Raw genomic sequence first — 16,077 nt, 5'->3', positions numbered from 1 at the left:
ATACACTAGTACCAGCTATTCAAACTCAGTTGGCAAAATATTTCATATTGGTCTAACCTCTGTGGGAGAGCATATTAAAAGCACTAAATTATGCTCCAGAGTTTCTGCCACAGAGGCTGAGAGAGGGAACATTCAGAAGTATTTCTGATCTCTGGATCCAGAGTGTTCTGAGGCCCCATCAACCTACAGTGCCTTCAGAAAGTATTCACACCCTTTGACTTTTTCCCCATTTTCTTGTGTTAGAGCTTGAATTTATCACTGGCCTACACACAATACCCCATAATGTCAAAGTGGAATTATGTTTTTCGAAATGTTTACAAATCAATAAAAAATATTAAGCTGAAATGTCTTGAGTCAATAAGTATTCAACAGCTTTGTTATGGCAAGCCTAAATAAGTTCAGGAGTAAAAATGTCCTTAACACCTCCTCCTCCATGCTTCACGGTGGGAACCACACATGCGGAGATCATCCGTTCACCTACTTTGCATCTCACAAAGACACGGCGGTTGGAACCAAAAATCTCAAATTTGGACTCATCAGACCAAAGGACAGATTTCCACCGGTCTAATGTCCATTGCTTGTGTTTCTTGGCCCAAGCAAGTATCTTCTTCTTATTGGTGTCCTTTAGTAGTGGTTTCTTTGCAGCAATTCGACCATGAAGGCCTGAATCACGCAGTCTCCTCTGAACAGTTGATGTTGAGATGTGTCTGTTACTTGAACTCTGTGAAGCATTTATTTGGGTTGCATCCTGAGGTGCAGTTAATTGCCAATTTCTGAGGCTGGTAACTCTAATGAACTTATCCTCTGCAGCAGAGGTAACTCTGGGTCTTCCTTTCCTGTGGCGGTCCTCATGAGAGCCAGCTTCATCATAGCACTTGATGGTTTTTGCGACTGCACTTGAAGAAACCTTTCCGAGTTGACTGACCTTCATGGCTGGTTGAGAGAATGCCAAGAGTGTGCAAAGCTGTCATCAAGGCAAAGGGTGGCTACTTTGAAGAATGTAAAATATATAATATATTTTGATTTGTTTAACACTTTTTTGGTTCCATATGTGTTATTTCATAGTTTTGATGTCTTCACTATTATTCTACAATGTAGAAAATAGTAAAAAAATAAAGAAAAACCCTTGAATGAGTAGGTGTGTCCAAACTTTTGACTGGTACTGTACGTGTTCGTGAGAGTCTCACCTTTCCACAGGGTCCAATAGTTCGGAAGCTACAGACGATCTTGTGAGAAGACCGATTTTCGGGATGTCTCATGGTCTAAAAAGCATAGCTCTAGCTCTGTCACTTTTCACCGCAGATGCGGAAGTGCGACATAGGTGGATGCAGTGGATTGAGACGCATCCAATGCAAAGTAAACAGATATCGCTAGTTTAAACTGATAGATTTGTATGGGGATTTTTTTATTATGCTAATTGTCAACCTTTTCAATGATTACCGCATCTCTGTACCCCACACATACAATTATCTGTAAGGTCCCTCAGTCGAGCAGTCAATTTCAAACACAGATACAACCACAAAGACAGGGATGTTTTCTAATGCCTCGCAAATAAGGTAGATGGCAACAACAACAAAAAATACATTGAATATCCCTTTGAAGATGGTGAAGTTATGAATTACACTTTGGATGGTGTATCAATACACCCAGTCACTACAACCATACAGGCGTTCTTCCTAACTCAGTTGCCGGAGAGGAAGGAAACTGCTCAGGGATTTCACCACAAGGCCAAAGGTGACTTGAAACAGTTACAGAGCTTAATGGCTGTGATAGGAGAAAACTGAGGATGGATCAACAACATTGTAGTTAACCCACAATACTAACCTAATTGACCAAGTGAAAAGAAGGAAGCCTGTACAGAATATTCCATAACATTCATCCTTTTTGCAAAAAGGCACTAAAGTAATACAGCAGAAATGTGGCAAAGCAATTCACTTTTTGTCCTGAATACAATGTGTTATGTTTTGGGCAAATCCAATACAACACATTACTGAGTACTACTCTCCATATTTTCAAGCATAGTGGTGGCGGCATCATGTTATGGGTATGCTTGTAATCGTTAAGGACTGGGGAGCTTTTCAGAATAAAAAAGAAATGGAATGGAGCTAAGCACAGGCAAATTCTTAGCGGAGAACCTGGCTCAGTCTTCTTTCCACCAGACACTGGGAGATGAATTCACCTTTCAGCAGGACAATAACCTAAAACACAAGGACAAATCTACACTAGAGTTGCTTACTAAGAAGACAGTGTATGTTCCTGAGTGGCCGAGTTACAGTTTTGACCTGAAAATGGTTGTCTAGCAATGATCAACAACCAATTTGACAGAGCTTAAAGAATTTTGAAAAGAATAATGGGCAAATGTTGCACAATCCAGGTGTGGAAAGCTCTTAGAAACTTACCCAGAAAGACTCACAGCTGTAACCGCTGCCAAACGTGCTTTTACAAAGTATTGACTGAGTGGTGTGAATACTTATGTAAATAATTATTTCTCTATTTCATTTTCAATACATTTGCAAACATTTCTAAAAACATGTTTTCACTTTGTCATTATGGGGTATTGTGTGTTTTTCATCCATTTTGAATTCTGGCAGTAACACAACAAAATGTGGAATAAGTAATGGGGTATGAATACTTTCGGAAGGCACTGTACTTGGTGCCAGCTCCATAGTGTCCATCCAATTGCCTGTCTGAATTCAGGCCTATTCCTACAGAGGAGACAGACAGGGAAAGGACAGAGGAAGCCAGTTGTAACACATATTTGAATAGCTATGATATGTGATCCTTCTAGTTCTCAACCCACATTCAGAAATGGGCTCCGTAGTTGGGAAATTCCAGTGGCATCCATCCATGCAGAAATGCAGTGTGAACCGAACAGCAGTGCAATGTCTTATTCTTAAGAGGACAAAACGCCACAACAAAGAAGCATGAAAACACTACGAGAACAAGTAAATATTCCCTTGGATAAATTCAGAGTTCCTAATGGATTTGGATTCCTCACGTCTAATTCCTTAGTGGATGAGATTTGTTATGATAAGAACCTCTGAGCATAAGTACTTGTTTTCTTAGGGGGGGGGGGGGGGGGGGGTGGTACCTTTAATCACACTGGCTTACAGTGCTTACTTGCAACAATAGAAACGACTTGTTCCCTATAAATCAGTTTTATCATGATATGAGCCTATCCTCAAATGGTCTTTGCAGATATCAAACGATGACTGTGCTTATGGATTTGAATTACTTATTCCTCTACGATAAAGCCGTTAGCCTGGGTTGACAGGCGGGCTGGACGGCACATGGTGTGACATCTTTCACCCAAGTCATAGCAGCTGATGTGTCTGTAAGCAATGCTGATCCATGAATGAGGTGAGTTGTGGCAGGTAGGATGCCTTTGGCACACCTGATAGTGAAAACACTTTCTTATAAATCAGATCAGGTTCCTCACTAGAAACTGGTTGGCATGTGTCAAGATGCAAAGTCAATCGATAAAAGGCTGTTGTTGTAGTGGTTTACCACAGCTAGCCAGTGTGCAATTGATAGACAGTTGTAGATAGACAGTTGTAGTGCAGCTGGTATGCTACTAAACCATAAAGACAGACAGGTGGTGGGTCCAGGTTTAGGGGGGACACCCCTACCTCCTGTACATCTTTCCACACCCTATAAGACAAAACCTCTCCACAGTTCTCAATAACCCTGGCTCTCTGTGACTTTTCACCCTTCACTCACCAACTCAAATATCAGGTGTACAGAAATCAAAGCAAAACGGTATCTTTCAGAGGTTGGTGTTTTGTAGCAGAATGCTGAATTTTTCAATATGTTTACTACTACAGTACAGTAGATGTATGTCAATCCATAGTAAGAATCATATTTATTTGTGTATATCTTCCTATTTCAACTCATTATCTGTCCTCTGTTGTATGTGGAGCTGCTAAGTATCCTGTATTAGTGAGTTGGATGGACCGTCCAACAACAGACCACAGACATCTTCACCAAGCAATCATAACTTGATCTCTCTCTCTCTCTCTCTCTCTCTCTCTCTCTCTCTCTCTCTCTCTCTCTCTCTCTCTCTCTCTCTCTCTCTCTCTCTCTCTCTCTCTCTCTCTCTCTCTCTCTCTCTCTCTCTCTCTCTCTCTCTCTCTCTCTCTATATATATATATATATATATATATATATATATATAGCTCACCCATAACAGAGCCAAACCTATTCTTGAGCAGGACAAGAGGTGTGTTAAACGTTATATGTCAACTCTTCCATCCACAGGGTTAAATGTGGAATTAGGCCCTGTGTTTCTCTCTCCTGTCTGATCTGTCTTTTTTTCTGTGAAAACATAGCAACCCAAATAAGGAGATTGGCTGAGAGCTGCTGTGTGAGTGAGTGTTTACAGCGGTCCAAGCCATTCCTTAGAAAGGCCTCGTATGAGTGGTTTGATTGGGTGGTGGGGTGGTGGGGTGGGGGGGATGTCTGGTGAGGGGGGCAAAGTGGTGAGTGGAGGGATGGATGGACGGATGGAGGGAGAGAGGAAGGGAGAGGAAAGCATCGGAGACTACACTCAGGTTTGGTTGGGAGTTTAAAGCATTGACAGCAGCCCTAGGCTCAAGTCTGTATCCTTCTGTGCTGCGCGTGCTCCCTCTGTCTCACTCCATCGCTCTCCCTCTTTCTTTACCTCTGTCTGTTTCTCTAGCCCTCTGACTTGTGGAATCAGGATCTAGTGGAGGTTGTTCCATTACTGCACAGGACAGGCTCTATCTCAAACTACAGGGGTAACACAACTTTCTCAGCTACATTTCTCTTCTTAGTGAGCACACTCTAACCAGGCACTATGGAGGCCATCAAGAAGAAGATGCAGATGCTGAAGCTGGACAAGGAGAATGCCATTGATCGTGCAGAGCAGGCTGAGACCGACAAGAAGGCAGCAGAGGACAAGTGCAAGCAGGTGAGTTGAGAAAGAGACATGCCGATGGATCTACAGTATAAAACACCATTCAGTTGACACAGTAGAATGGCACTTAGACAGTTACAGAAGGATAAAGTGCAGGATTTAATCAAAAGGTATGATGAGTTTAAAGCACTGCACAACTTTTCACAAGAGATATCCGAGTTAGATGATGATGATGCTTAAATTGAAACCATGTCGGGCTCTGATGTTGTCTCATACTGCTCTAGACTCTGTAAGCCAATCTAAACATTTGTTCCATACCAGACGTATTTCTGAGAAAATGAGGTGTAAACACATCACAGTTTATTTAATTAATCCAATGCAAATATGTTTGATTAAAATGTGGACCTAAATCAAAGATTTATAGTGTTAGCAAATGTATTGTTAGTGAAGATAGAAGATGTAAGACCAAGTCAGTTGATTAGAGAATCAAAGTTGATCCAGTGTGCATATACCTGTAATAGCTGCAGCTGACCAGAGCACAGCTCAGTGTGAAAGTGTTTAGGTTGGGTTAAATCAACAAATGACTCTCTGAAAGATGAAGATGCTGACATATGAGGAAAAATTCCTTACCAACAGCCCACAGCAGCCTTGGGAGGGAAAGAGGACAGGATGACAACTCCTTCAATGGACAACACACAGTACCACTGGAACTTGACAAGTATAACCTCTGAGTATGGCTTTAGTTACATAGTCCAAAGATTCATGATGATCTGAGTACTATATCCCCCAGGCTTGGACTAAACTGATGCCAACTGAAAAAACGTATTTAGAAAAAAGGACAAATAGGTGCTGGATGCAGCGTCATCTTGATGGATGGTCTGTTGACAACAAGGCTCGGCTCAAATCAGGATAAGCCCAGGGGTGGTCGTGGTCCTACAATTCCACCCTCCACAGCCACGGAGAGCCCAGGCCCCAGAGCCTATTCACCCCGAGTTTGGAGGTTTGTGATGGGGCTCTGGAGAGGTATGGCTGGAGCAGAGGAGTCTTGCTGGGGACCACTGATAGACCAAGGGCATATGTACGGGAGTCCATCCAAGTGCCTGACAGGTGTCTCCATCGCCTGAGAGAACACAGTGTCAACCGCAGCTGTATTTTTAGACAACAGAGAGCTAGGCCGTGTGGAATCCAGTGGGATTATCAGAAGCACTTCAGAGCCCCACAGGCACAGAGGGGAACTCTGGTTAGGGACTACTTAGCCCCCAGTGTGTGTGCAGGCTCTGCATGCCAGCGCTCTATAGTTCTGACAAAAAATGAACACCGCTTTCAACAGCCCAAGGGAAGTCACCATGCACATTATAGACTTATCATCTCATCACTGTTGCTTTGTGTGTGTGTGTGTGTGTGTGTGTGTGTATATGTGTGTGGGTGGGTGGGTGGGTGAGTGACAGAGAGAGCTAACTGTGTTCACTATTAACTAACAAACATCTGTCCTGCTCTAGCTGGAAGACAAGCTGCTGAGCCTGCAGAAGAACCTGAAGGGGACTGAAGATGAGCTGGACAAATACTCTGAGGCCCTCAAAGACGCCCAGGAAAAACTGGAACAGTCTGAGAAAACTGCCGCAGACGTGAGTGGGAAGCAAAGCACCCTGGGTAGAGCCCCTATCACACGCCCATTGGGTTGTGATTGGAGGAAGGGGACTAGGAGGAGGTTGGGGGTGTGGGTTAAGTATGTTTGGGGCAGACCCTAACCCACACACTCATTAACCAAACCACAGGCCCCCAAGTTACATTTTAGTCATTTAGCAGACGCTCTTATCCAGAGCGACTTACAGTTAGTGAGTGCATACATTATTTTTTATTTTTCATACTGGCCCCCCGTGGGAATCAAACCCACAACCCTGGCGTTGCAAACGCCATGCTCTACCAACTGAGCTATATCCTTGCCGGCCATTCCCTCCCCTACCCTGGACGACGCTTGGCCAATTGTGCGCCGCCCCATGGGTCTCCCGGTCGCGGCCGGCTATGACAGAGCCTGGATTCAAACCAGGATCTCTAGTGGCACAGCTAGCACTGCGATGCAGTGCCTTAGACCACTGCGCCACTCAGATGGTTACGTTTGTTTAGAAAATGTATAAACCAAAGAGCCAACTAAGAAAAACGAGCTAATATTGCTTATTTGAGGAACAGTGCTGTAATAGTCCATCTATAACACAGGTGCTCTGTTATAAGAAGTCCCTACCAAGGCTATAATATGCTGTTAGATAATTGTTCAATATCAAATCAAATAATATTTGTAACATGCTTCGCAAACAACAGGTGCAGACTAACAGTGAAATGCTTACTTACGGGCAATGTTCCCTCTAAGCTGCGCACGTGCGCGGCCCCGCACTTCCTCCAGGACTGCTGCGCAGAAGAAACGCCATGCTGCGACGCACTTTTTAAATTTTTATCCTCATCAATCTACATACAATACCCCATAATGACCAAGGTTTTTAAAAATGTTTTTAGAAATTTTTGCAAAGTTATTAAAAATAAAGAGCTGAAATATCACATTTACATAAGTATTCAGACCCTTTACTCAGTACTTTGTTGAAGCAACTTTGGCAGCGATTACAGCCTCAAGTCTTCTTGGGTATGATGCTACAAGCTTGGCACACATGTATTTAGGGAGTTCCTCCCATTCTTCTCTGCAGATCCTCTCAAGCTCTGTCAGGTTGGATGGGGAGCGTCGCTGCACAGCTATTTTCAGGTCTCTCCAGAGATGTTCGATCGGGTTCAAGTCCGGCTCTGGCTGGGCCACTCAAGGACATTCAGAGACTTGTCCTGAAGCCACTCCTGCATTGTCTTGGCTGTGTGCTTAGGGTCGTTGTCCTGTTGGAAGGTGAACCTTCGCCCCAGTCTGAGGTCCTGAGCGCTTTGGAGCACGTTTTCATCAACGATCTCTCTGTACTTTGCTCCATTCATCTTTCCCTCGATCCTGACTAGTCTCCCAGTCCCTGCCGCAGAAACAAATCCCCACAGCATTATGCTGCCACCACCATGCTTCACCGTAGGGATAGTGCCAGGTTTTCTCCAGATGTGACGCTTGGCATTCAGGCCAAAGAGTTCAATCTTGGTTTCATCAGACCAGAGAATCTTGTTTCTCATGGTCTGAGAATCTTTAGGTGCCTTTTGGCAAATTCCAAGCGGGTTGTCATGTGCTTTTTACTGAGGAGTGGCTTCCATCTGGCCACTCTACCATAAAGGCCTGATTGGTTGAGTGCTGCAGAGATGGTTGTCCTTCTGGAAGATTCTCCCATCTCCACAGAGGAACTCTGGAGCTCCTACAGAGTGACAATCGGGATCTTGGTCACCTCCCTGACCAATGCCCTTCTCCCTTGATTGCTCAGTTTGGCCAGGTGGCCAGCTCTAGGAAGAGTCTTGGTGGTTCCAAACTTCTTCCATTTAAGAATGATGGAGGCCACTGTGTTCTTGGGGACCTTCAATGCTGCAGACATTTTTTGGTATCCTTCCCCAGATCTGTGCCTCAACACAATCATGTCTCGGAGCTCTACGGACAATTCCTTCGACCTCATGGCTTGGTTTTTGCTCTGACATGCAATGTCAACTGTGGGACCTTATATAGACAGGTGTGTGCTTTTCCAAATCATGTCCATAGTTGGACTCCAATCATCTCTACGATGATCAATGGAAACAGGATGTACCTGAGCTCAATTTCGAGTCTCATAGCAAAGAGTCTGAATAAGTATGTAAATAAGGTATTTCTGTTTGTTTTGTTTTTTTAATTTGCAAACATTTCTAAAAACCTGTTTTCGCTTTGTCATTATGGGCTATTGTGTGTAGAATGAGGAGGAAAAATATGTATTTAATCCATTTGTCACGATCGTCGTAGAGAGTAGACCAATGCGCAGCGTTAGTTGCAAACATACTAAACTTTATTATCTTTAGTGATAATATAACAACAAAACAATAAACGAAACGTGCAGTCCTACGGTTAACACGGAAACAAACCAAACGGAAACAAGATCCCACAAACACTAAGGGAAACAGACTGTTTAAATATGGCTCCCAATCAGAGACAACCAGCAACAGCTGACACTCGTTGCCTCTGATTGGGAGCCACTCTGGCCAACATAGAAAATCAACAACTAGAACTCCCACACAGAACAAAAACACATAGAATCTACACACCCTGGCTCAACATATAGAGTCCCCAGAGCCAGGGTGTGACAGTACCCCCCCCCCAAAGGCGCGGACTGCGACCGCGCCTCAACAAAACCCAAACAGGGGAGGGCTGGGTGGGCATTCCTCCTCGGAGGCGGTTCCGGCTCCGGGCTTGACCACCACCCTTCAATAATCCCCCCGTAGCGCCCCTGGTCCGGTCTGGTCCCGCAGGCTGGAGCTGGACTGGACAACGAAGGAGCGGATTGCTTAAGCTCCGTTGTGGAGCAGCTGACCGGTACCTGATCAGGCACCGGTGACCCAGGCACGGGTTGTGCCGGACTGACGACGCGCACCCCTGGCCTGGTGCGTGGAGCAGGAACGGACCGGACCGGGCTGACGATGCGCACCCCTGGCTTGGTGCGTGGAGCAGGAACGGACCGGACCGGGCTGACGATGCGCACCCCTGGCTTGGTGCATGGAGCAGGAATGGACCGGACCGGGCTGACGATGCGCACCCCTGGCTTGGTGCGTGGAGCAGCAACGGGCCGGACCGTGCTGACGATGCGCACCCCTGGCTTGGTGCGTGGAGCAGGAGCGGGCCGTACCGGGCTGACGACTCGCACCCCTGGCTTGGTGCGAGTGGCAGGAACAGGCCGGGCCGGGCTGGCGACGCGCACCGTAGGCTTGGTGCGAGGAGCAGGAACAGGCCGGGCCGGGCTGGCGACGCGCACCGTAGGCTTGGTGCGAGTGGCAGGAACAGGCCGGGCCGGGCTGGCGACGCGCACCGTAGGCTTGGTGCGAGTGGCAGGAACAGGCCGGGCCGGGCTGGCGACGCGCACCGTAGGCTTGGTGCGAGTGGCAGGAACAGGCCGGGCCGGGCTGGCGACGCGCACCGTAGGCTTGGTGCGAGGAGCCGGAACAGGCCGGGCCGGGCTGGCGACGCACACCGTAGGCTTGGTGCGAGGGGCAGGAACAGGCCGGGCCGGGCTGGCGACGCACACCGTAGGCTTGGTGCGAGGGGCAGGAACAGGCCGGGCCGGGCTGGCGACGCACACCGTAGGCTTGGTGCGAGGGGCAGGAACAGGCCGGGGCGGGCTGGCGACGCACACCGTAGGCTTGGTGCGAGTGGCAGGAACAGGCCGGGCCAGGCTGGCGACGCACACCGTAGGCTTGGTGCGAGTGGCAGGAACAGGCCGGGCCGGGCTGGCGACGCACACCGTAGGCTTGGTGCGAGTGGCAGGAACAGGCCGGGCCGGGCTGGCGACGCGCACCGTAGGCTTGGTGCGAGGGGCAGGAACAGGCCGGGCCGGGCTGGCGACACGCACCGTAGGCTCGGTGCGAGGAACAGGAACAGGCCGGGCCGGGCTGGCGACGCACACCGTAGGCTCGGTGCGAGGAGCAGGAACAGGCCGGGCCGGGCTGGCGACGCGCACCGTGGGCTTGGTGCGAGGAACAGGAACAGGCCGGACCGTACTGGGAACACACACCACTGGCCTTAAACGGGGATCAGGAACGGGCCGGACCGGACTGGCAATACACCTCAGTACCTCTCGCCGTGCCTCTACATCTTCCTTCCCTCTTCTCACCAATGGCTCCCGTAACCTGGTGGCCTTCTGAACTCGCCCCTTATATGCCTCCAGCAGCCCCGTCGTCCATGCCATGTGCCCCCCCCTAAAAATTTTTTGGGGTTGCCTCTCGTCCGTCCGACGACGACACTGTTGACGCCGTTGCTCCTCTCTCCGTCGCGCCTCTACCGTCTCACTCCATGGACGGCGATCCATCCCGGCCTGGATTTCCTCCCAGGTCCAGGACCCCTGCCCGTCCAATATTTGCTCCCACGTCCAGGCTGCCTGCTCCTGGACACGCTGCTTGGTCCTGGTATGGTGGGATCTTCTGTCACGTTCGTCGTAGAGAGTAGACCAATGCGCAGCGTTAGTTGCAAACATACTAAACTTTATTATCTTTAGTGATAATATAACAACAAAACAATAAACGAAACGTGCAGTCCTACGGTTAACACGGAAACAAACCAAACGGAAACAAGATCCCACAAACACTAAGGGAAACAGACTGTTTAAATATGGCTCCCAATCAGAGACAACCAGCAACAGCTGACACTCGTTGCCTCTGATTGGGAGCCACTCTGGCCAACATAGAAAATCAACAACTAGAACTCCCACACAGAACAAAAACACATAGAATCTACACACCCTGGCTCAACATATATACTCCCCAGAGCCAGGGTGTGACACCATTTTAGAATAAGGCTGTAACGTAACAAAATGTGGCAAAAGTAAAAGGGTCTGAATACTTTCAGAATGCACTGTATATCATAGAAATCAAAAGCTATTTCCATGTGAACATTTTATGGGATTTGCTCCATTGGTTTTGTTGGTAGGCCTACATTATGCTCAAATAGCCACAATAGCCTATTGGCCACTGTCTAAAACTTTAAGGGTATAAATAGTGACACGAGGAATAAATACACAGTGAATAACGAATAACAATAACAAGTAAAAATAACATGCTATATACAGGGAGCACCAGTGCCGAGTCGATGTGCAGGGGTACAAAGTTATTGAGGTAGCTATGTACATATAGGTAGGGGTAAAGTGACTACGCAACAGGATAAATAATAGACCATAGCAGCAGCGTATGTGGTGAGTGTGAAAGTGTGCAAGTGTGTGTGGTGTCATTATGCATGTGTGTGCAACGTGTTATGTGTGTGTGTGGGCGTATGTAGTGTGTGTGTGTGTGTGTGTGTGTGTGTGTGTGTGTGTGTGTGTGTCTGTGTGTTGGGGTGTCAGTGTAAGTATGTGTAAGTGTGTGGGAAGAGTCCAGTTTTTGTGCATAGAGTTAGTGCAAAAAAGGGACAATGCAGGTAGTCCGGGTAGCCATTTGATTAGCTATTTAGCAGTCTTGTTTAGCAGTCTTATGGCTTGGGGGAAGAAGCTGTTCAGGGTCCTATTGGTTCCAGACTTGGTGCACTGGTAGAACAGTCTGGCTTGGGTGGCTGGATTCTGACAATTTTTTGGCTGTTCCTCTGACAGTGCCTGGTATAGAGGTCCTGGATGGCAGGGAGCTCGGGCCCCCGTGATGTACTGGACCATACACACCACCCTCTGTAATGCCTTGCGGTCGGGTGCCTTGCAGTTGCTTTACCACACGGTGATGCAGCCAGTCAAGAAGCTCTCAATGGTGCAGCTGTAGAACTTAAAGGCCCATGCCAAATCATTTCAGCCTCCTAAGGGTGAAGAGGCACTATCATGCCCTCTTCACAACTGTGTTGGTGTGTGTGGACCATGTTAATTTCTTATTGATGTGGACACCGAGGAACTTAAAGCTCTAGACCCGCTCCACTACAGCCCTATCGATGTGGATGGGGGCGTGCTCTGCCCTCCGTTTCCTGTAGTCCACGATCAGCTCCTTTACAGTATTGAGCATTAGTGGAATGGCTCCCACCTGTTGGGATCAATGATTTATGTATACACTAGATGACTGTGTTGAAGCCCCCGTGCTTCCATCTTGGCACTCTTCCACCATTGTAAATAATATTTTGGAAGCTATAGAAATGCATTTATTAATGTCTACATTCGTTTTTGCCATATGTATTCTATTACAGACACCTTCATGAATACGTTTTAATTACATTATGTGAGCTAAACATCAACATTTAAAAAACCAATATATATAGAAACATTTTCTAAAAGTACAATATTTTTAGATAACTAAGGTAACTGTCCCCACTACAACAAAAACATTGTCCTTGTAATATTTGATTGAAATACTGTAGAATTTCATGAATTCCCATAGAGTACCACAGTATGAGTCGTAATAACCATAAAACCTAGCGGTCAAACATGGAAATGGCTCCTATCATTTTTCCACCATTCATTGTTCCCATAGGGGATTTTAGAAACACTTAAAATAAGGTCTCTGTTTCGTGTAGGCTTACCCTGGCATGACGTTTTGATAACCATGTAAATCTCTCTAGGATAAGGTGACTTTTTATCAACATATTTGCCTGTATTTACCCCCAATAATGAAAAGCCAATTAGCTGCTAATGTGGCTATCATAAAGAACTAAAAATGCCATGATGATCTGGACGAGACTGGCGAATCGAGACAAATGTAAGAATCTCTGGATTAACTATCTAATGTTAGCTAAATGTAGTAATGAATAAACTGGCAACATTTCTTTAAATTTATAATTCTGTGAACTGTCTTGTGCAAGTTTAAATTGACACAATACCTGTTAGCAAAGGTGTCAGCTAGAGATGACGTGCAGGAGCTGGCAGGGATTTGTAGTTTTGCATGATGTCTACTTTGATGCTAATTAGTATTTTCGAAACTGAGAGTAAATAGAGCCAAATATATTGATAAAAGTTACCTTGTCCGAGAGAGATTTAAATAGTTATCAAACCGTCACGCCAGGATAAGCCTACACAAAACACAGCCCTTATTTTAAGAGTTTCTAAAACCATCTCCCTGTTTGACCACTAGGTTTTATGGGAATTATGACACTGCTCCTACTGGGGAGTGCCAATATGGTCGACCGGCGGCTTCAAAGCCTCTCAATGGCCAATACATAGCATCAGCAATCCAGGGTTTATATACATCATTGGTTGGGACCTGGGCCTTTGTGCTAAGAGGCCTACACCAAATATGGCCAGCAATGTACTCAGCTACCCACCACATGCCATTGTTTTGAATGTTGATATACATTCTACTTGTTCTAGTTATATGGCTGGCCCGTTGCCCCAGTGCCAGCTGTGAGTGTGCTTTGATCAGGCCTGTCTGCTGGGAGGAGATCAGAGTTTGTATACAGTGGGGGAAAAAAGTATTTAGTCAGCCACCAATTGTGCAAGTTCTCCCACTTAAAAAGATGAGAGAGGCCTGTAATTTTCATCATAGGTACACGTCAACTATGACAGACAAAATGAGGGAAAAAAAATCCAGAAAATCACATTGTAGGATTTTTAATGAATTTATTTGCAAATTATGGTGGAAAATAAGTATTTGGTCAATAACAAAAGTTTCTCAATACTTTGTTATATACCCTTTGTTGGCAATGACACAGGTCAAACGTTTTCTGTAAGTCTTCACAAGGTTTTCACACACTGTTGCTGGTATTTTGGCCCATTCCTCCATGCAGATCTCCTCTAGAGCAGTGATGTTTTGGGGCTGTCGCTGGGCAACACAGACTTTCAACTCCCTCCAAAGATCTTCTATGGGGTTGAGATCTGGAGACTGGCTAGGCCACTCCAGGACCTTGAAATGCTTCTTACGAAGCCACTCCTTCGTTGCCCGGGCGGTGTGTTTGGGATCATTGTCATGCTGAAAGACCCAGCCACGTTTCATCTTCAATGCCCTTGCTGATGGAAGGAGGTTTTCACTCAAAATCTCACGATACATGGCCCCATTCATTCTTTCCTTTACACAGATCAGTCGTCCTGGTCCCTTTGCAGAAAAACAGCCCCAAAGCATGATGTTTCCACCCCCATGCTTCACAGTAGGTATGGTGTTCTTTGGATGCAACTCAGCATTCTTTGTCCTCCAAACACGACGAGTTGAGTTTTTACCAAAAAGTTATATTTTGGTTTCATCTGACATTCTCCCAATCCTCTTCTGGATCATCCAAATGCACTCTAGCAAACTTCAGACGGGCCTGGACATGTACTGGCTTAAGCAGGGGGACACGTCTGGCACTGCAGGATTAGAGTCCCTGGCGGCGTAGTGTGTTACTGATGGTAGGCTTTGTTACTTTGGTCCCAGCTCTCTGCAGGTCATTCACTAGGTCCCCCTGTGTGGTTCTGGGATTTTTTGTGATCATTTTGACCCCACGGGGTGAGATCTTGCGTGGAGCCCCAGATCGAGGGAGATTATCAGTGGTCTTGTATGTCTTCCATTTCCTAATAATTGCTCCCACAGTTGATTTCTTCAAACCAAGCTGCTTACCTATTGCAGATTCAGTCTTCCCAGCCTGGTGCAGGTCTACAATTTTGTTTCTGGTGTCCTTTGACAGCTCTTTGGTCTTGGCCATAGTGGAGTTTGGAGTGTGACTGTTTGAGGTTGTGCACAGGTGTCTTTTATACTGATAACAAGTTCAAACAGGTGCCATTAATACAGGTAACGAGTGGAGGACAGAGGATCCTCTTAAAGAAGAAGTTACAGGTCTGTGAGAGCCAGAAATCTTGTTTGTTTGTAGGTGACCAAATACTTATTTTCCACCATAATTTGCAAATAAATTCATAAAAAATCCTACAATGTGATTTTCTGGAGAAAAAAATTCTCAATTTGTCTGTCATAGTTGACGTGTACCTATGATGAAAATTACAGGCCTCTCTCATCTTTTTAAGTGGGAGAACTTGCACAATTGGTGGCTGACTAAATACTTTTTTTCCCCACTGTATCATTCCTGTGCGCCTAGTCTTGAAAGATGAGCACACTAACTCCCCATACATACTCACACTCAGCCACTATGTTCCACCCAAACACAGCAGCACTGGTTAACAGACAGGAATGCTGGTAAACACTGTATAGTATATGTAGAAAGAGGAGGAAGGGAAGCGCTACTAAGGTACACAATAGTAAATGTTGGTAGACAGAAGGTGCTCTTTGGTCAAAGGGGTGAATTGGTCATCAAAAAGAAAGGAGGACCAAGGCACTCTTCATATAATTAATTAAAATGCCTTTATTAGTATGGCATGTTCAATAGAAACAATATATTTTTGTAATCCGACGCGTTTGGGCTGCATGGCCTTCGTCAGGGTTTCATATAGGATCAGGGGTGTGCTAGTCATACCTTTGATGGGTATTTTTTATGTTGAGTAAGAATAAGCCCATATTGTTGTTTTTCAATATCCACAATCTGATGATCTAATAAAATGATCTATTAAAATGTAGAAATTCACCAACTTCTCATAAGAGGAAAGGCAGGTTTTGATATTAGTTATGTGCTCTCTGCATGACTGTTCATCAAAGAGAGGCAGTGTCTGTTTTGCCTGTGGCTAGAATGATGTTATCCTGCTGTCATT

General features: G+C 45.9%; 1 protein-coding gene across 1 annotated transcript in view; it reads left to right on the top strand.

The window, feature by feature from the left end:
* Positions 1–4,509: 4,509 nt before the first annotated feature.
* The window catches only part of LOC311137237 (tropomyosin alpha-4 chain-like), a 31,891-nt gene continuing 20,323 nt past the window's right edge, over positions 4,510–16,077 (top strand). Inside the window, exons 1-3 of the mRNA XM_084171619.1 lie at positions 4,510–4,550; positions 4,794–4,930; positions 6,376–6,501. Of these exons, the coding sequence (XP_084027745.1) occupies positions 4,817–4,930; positions 6,376–6,501 (240 nt within the window). The 5' untranslated portion in view covers positions 4,510–4,550; positions 4,794–4,816. The remainder of the gene's footprint in view (positions 4,551–4,793; positions 4,931–6,375; positions 6,502–16,077) is intronic.

This window comes from Coregonus lavaretus (assembly GCF_964263955.1).
Source record: "Coregonus lavaretus genome assembly, chromosome: 11".
Classification (NCBI taxonomy): Eukaryota; Metazoa; Chordata; class Actinopteri; order Salmoniformes; family Salmonidae; genus Coregonus; species Coregonus lavaretus.
Note: the sequence above shows the minus strand (reverse complement) of the source record. Positions and strands in the feature narration are given on the sequence as shown.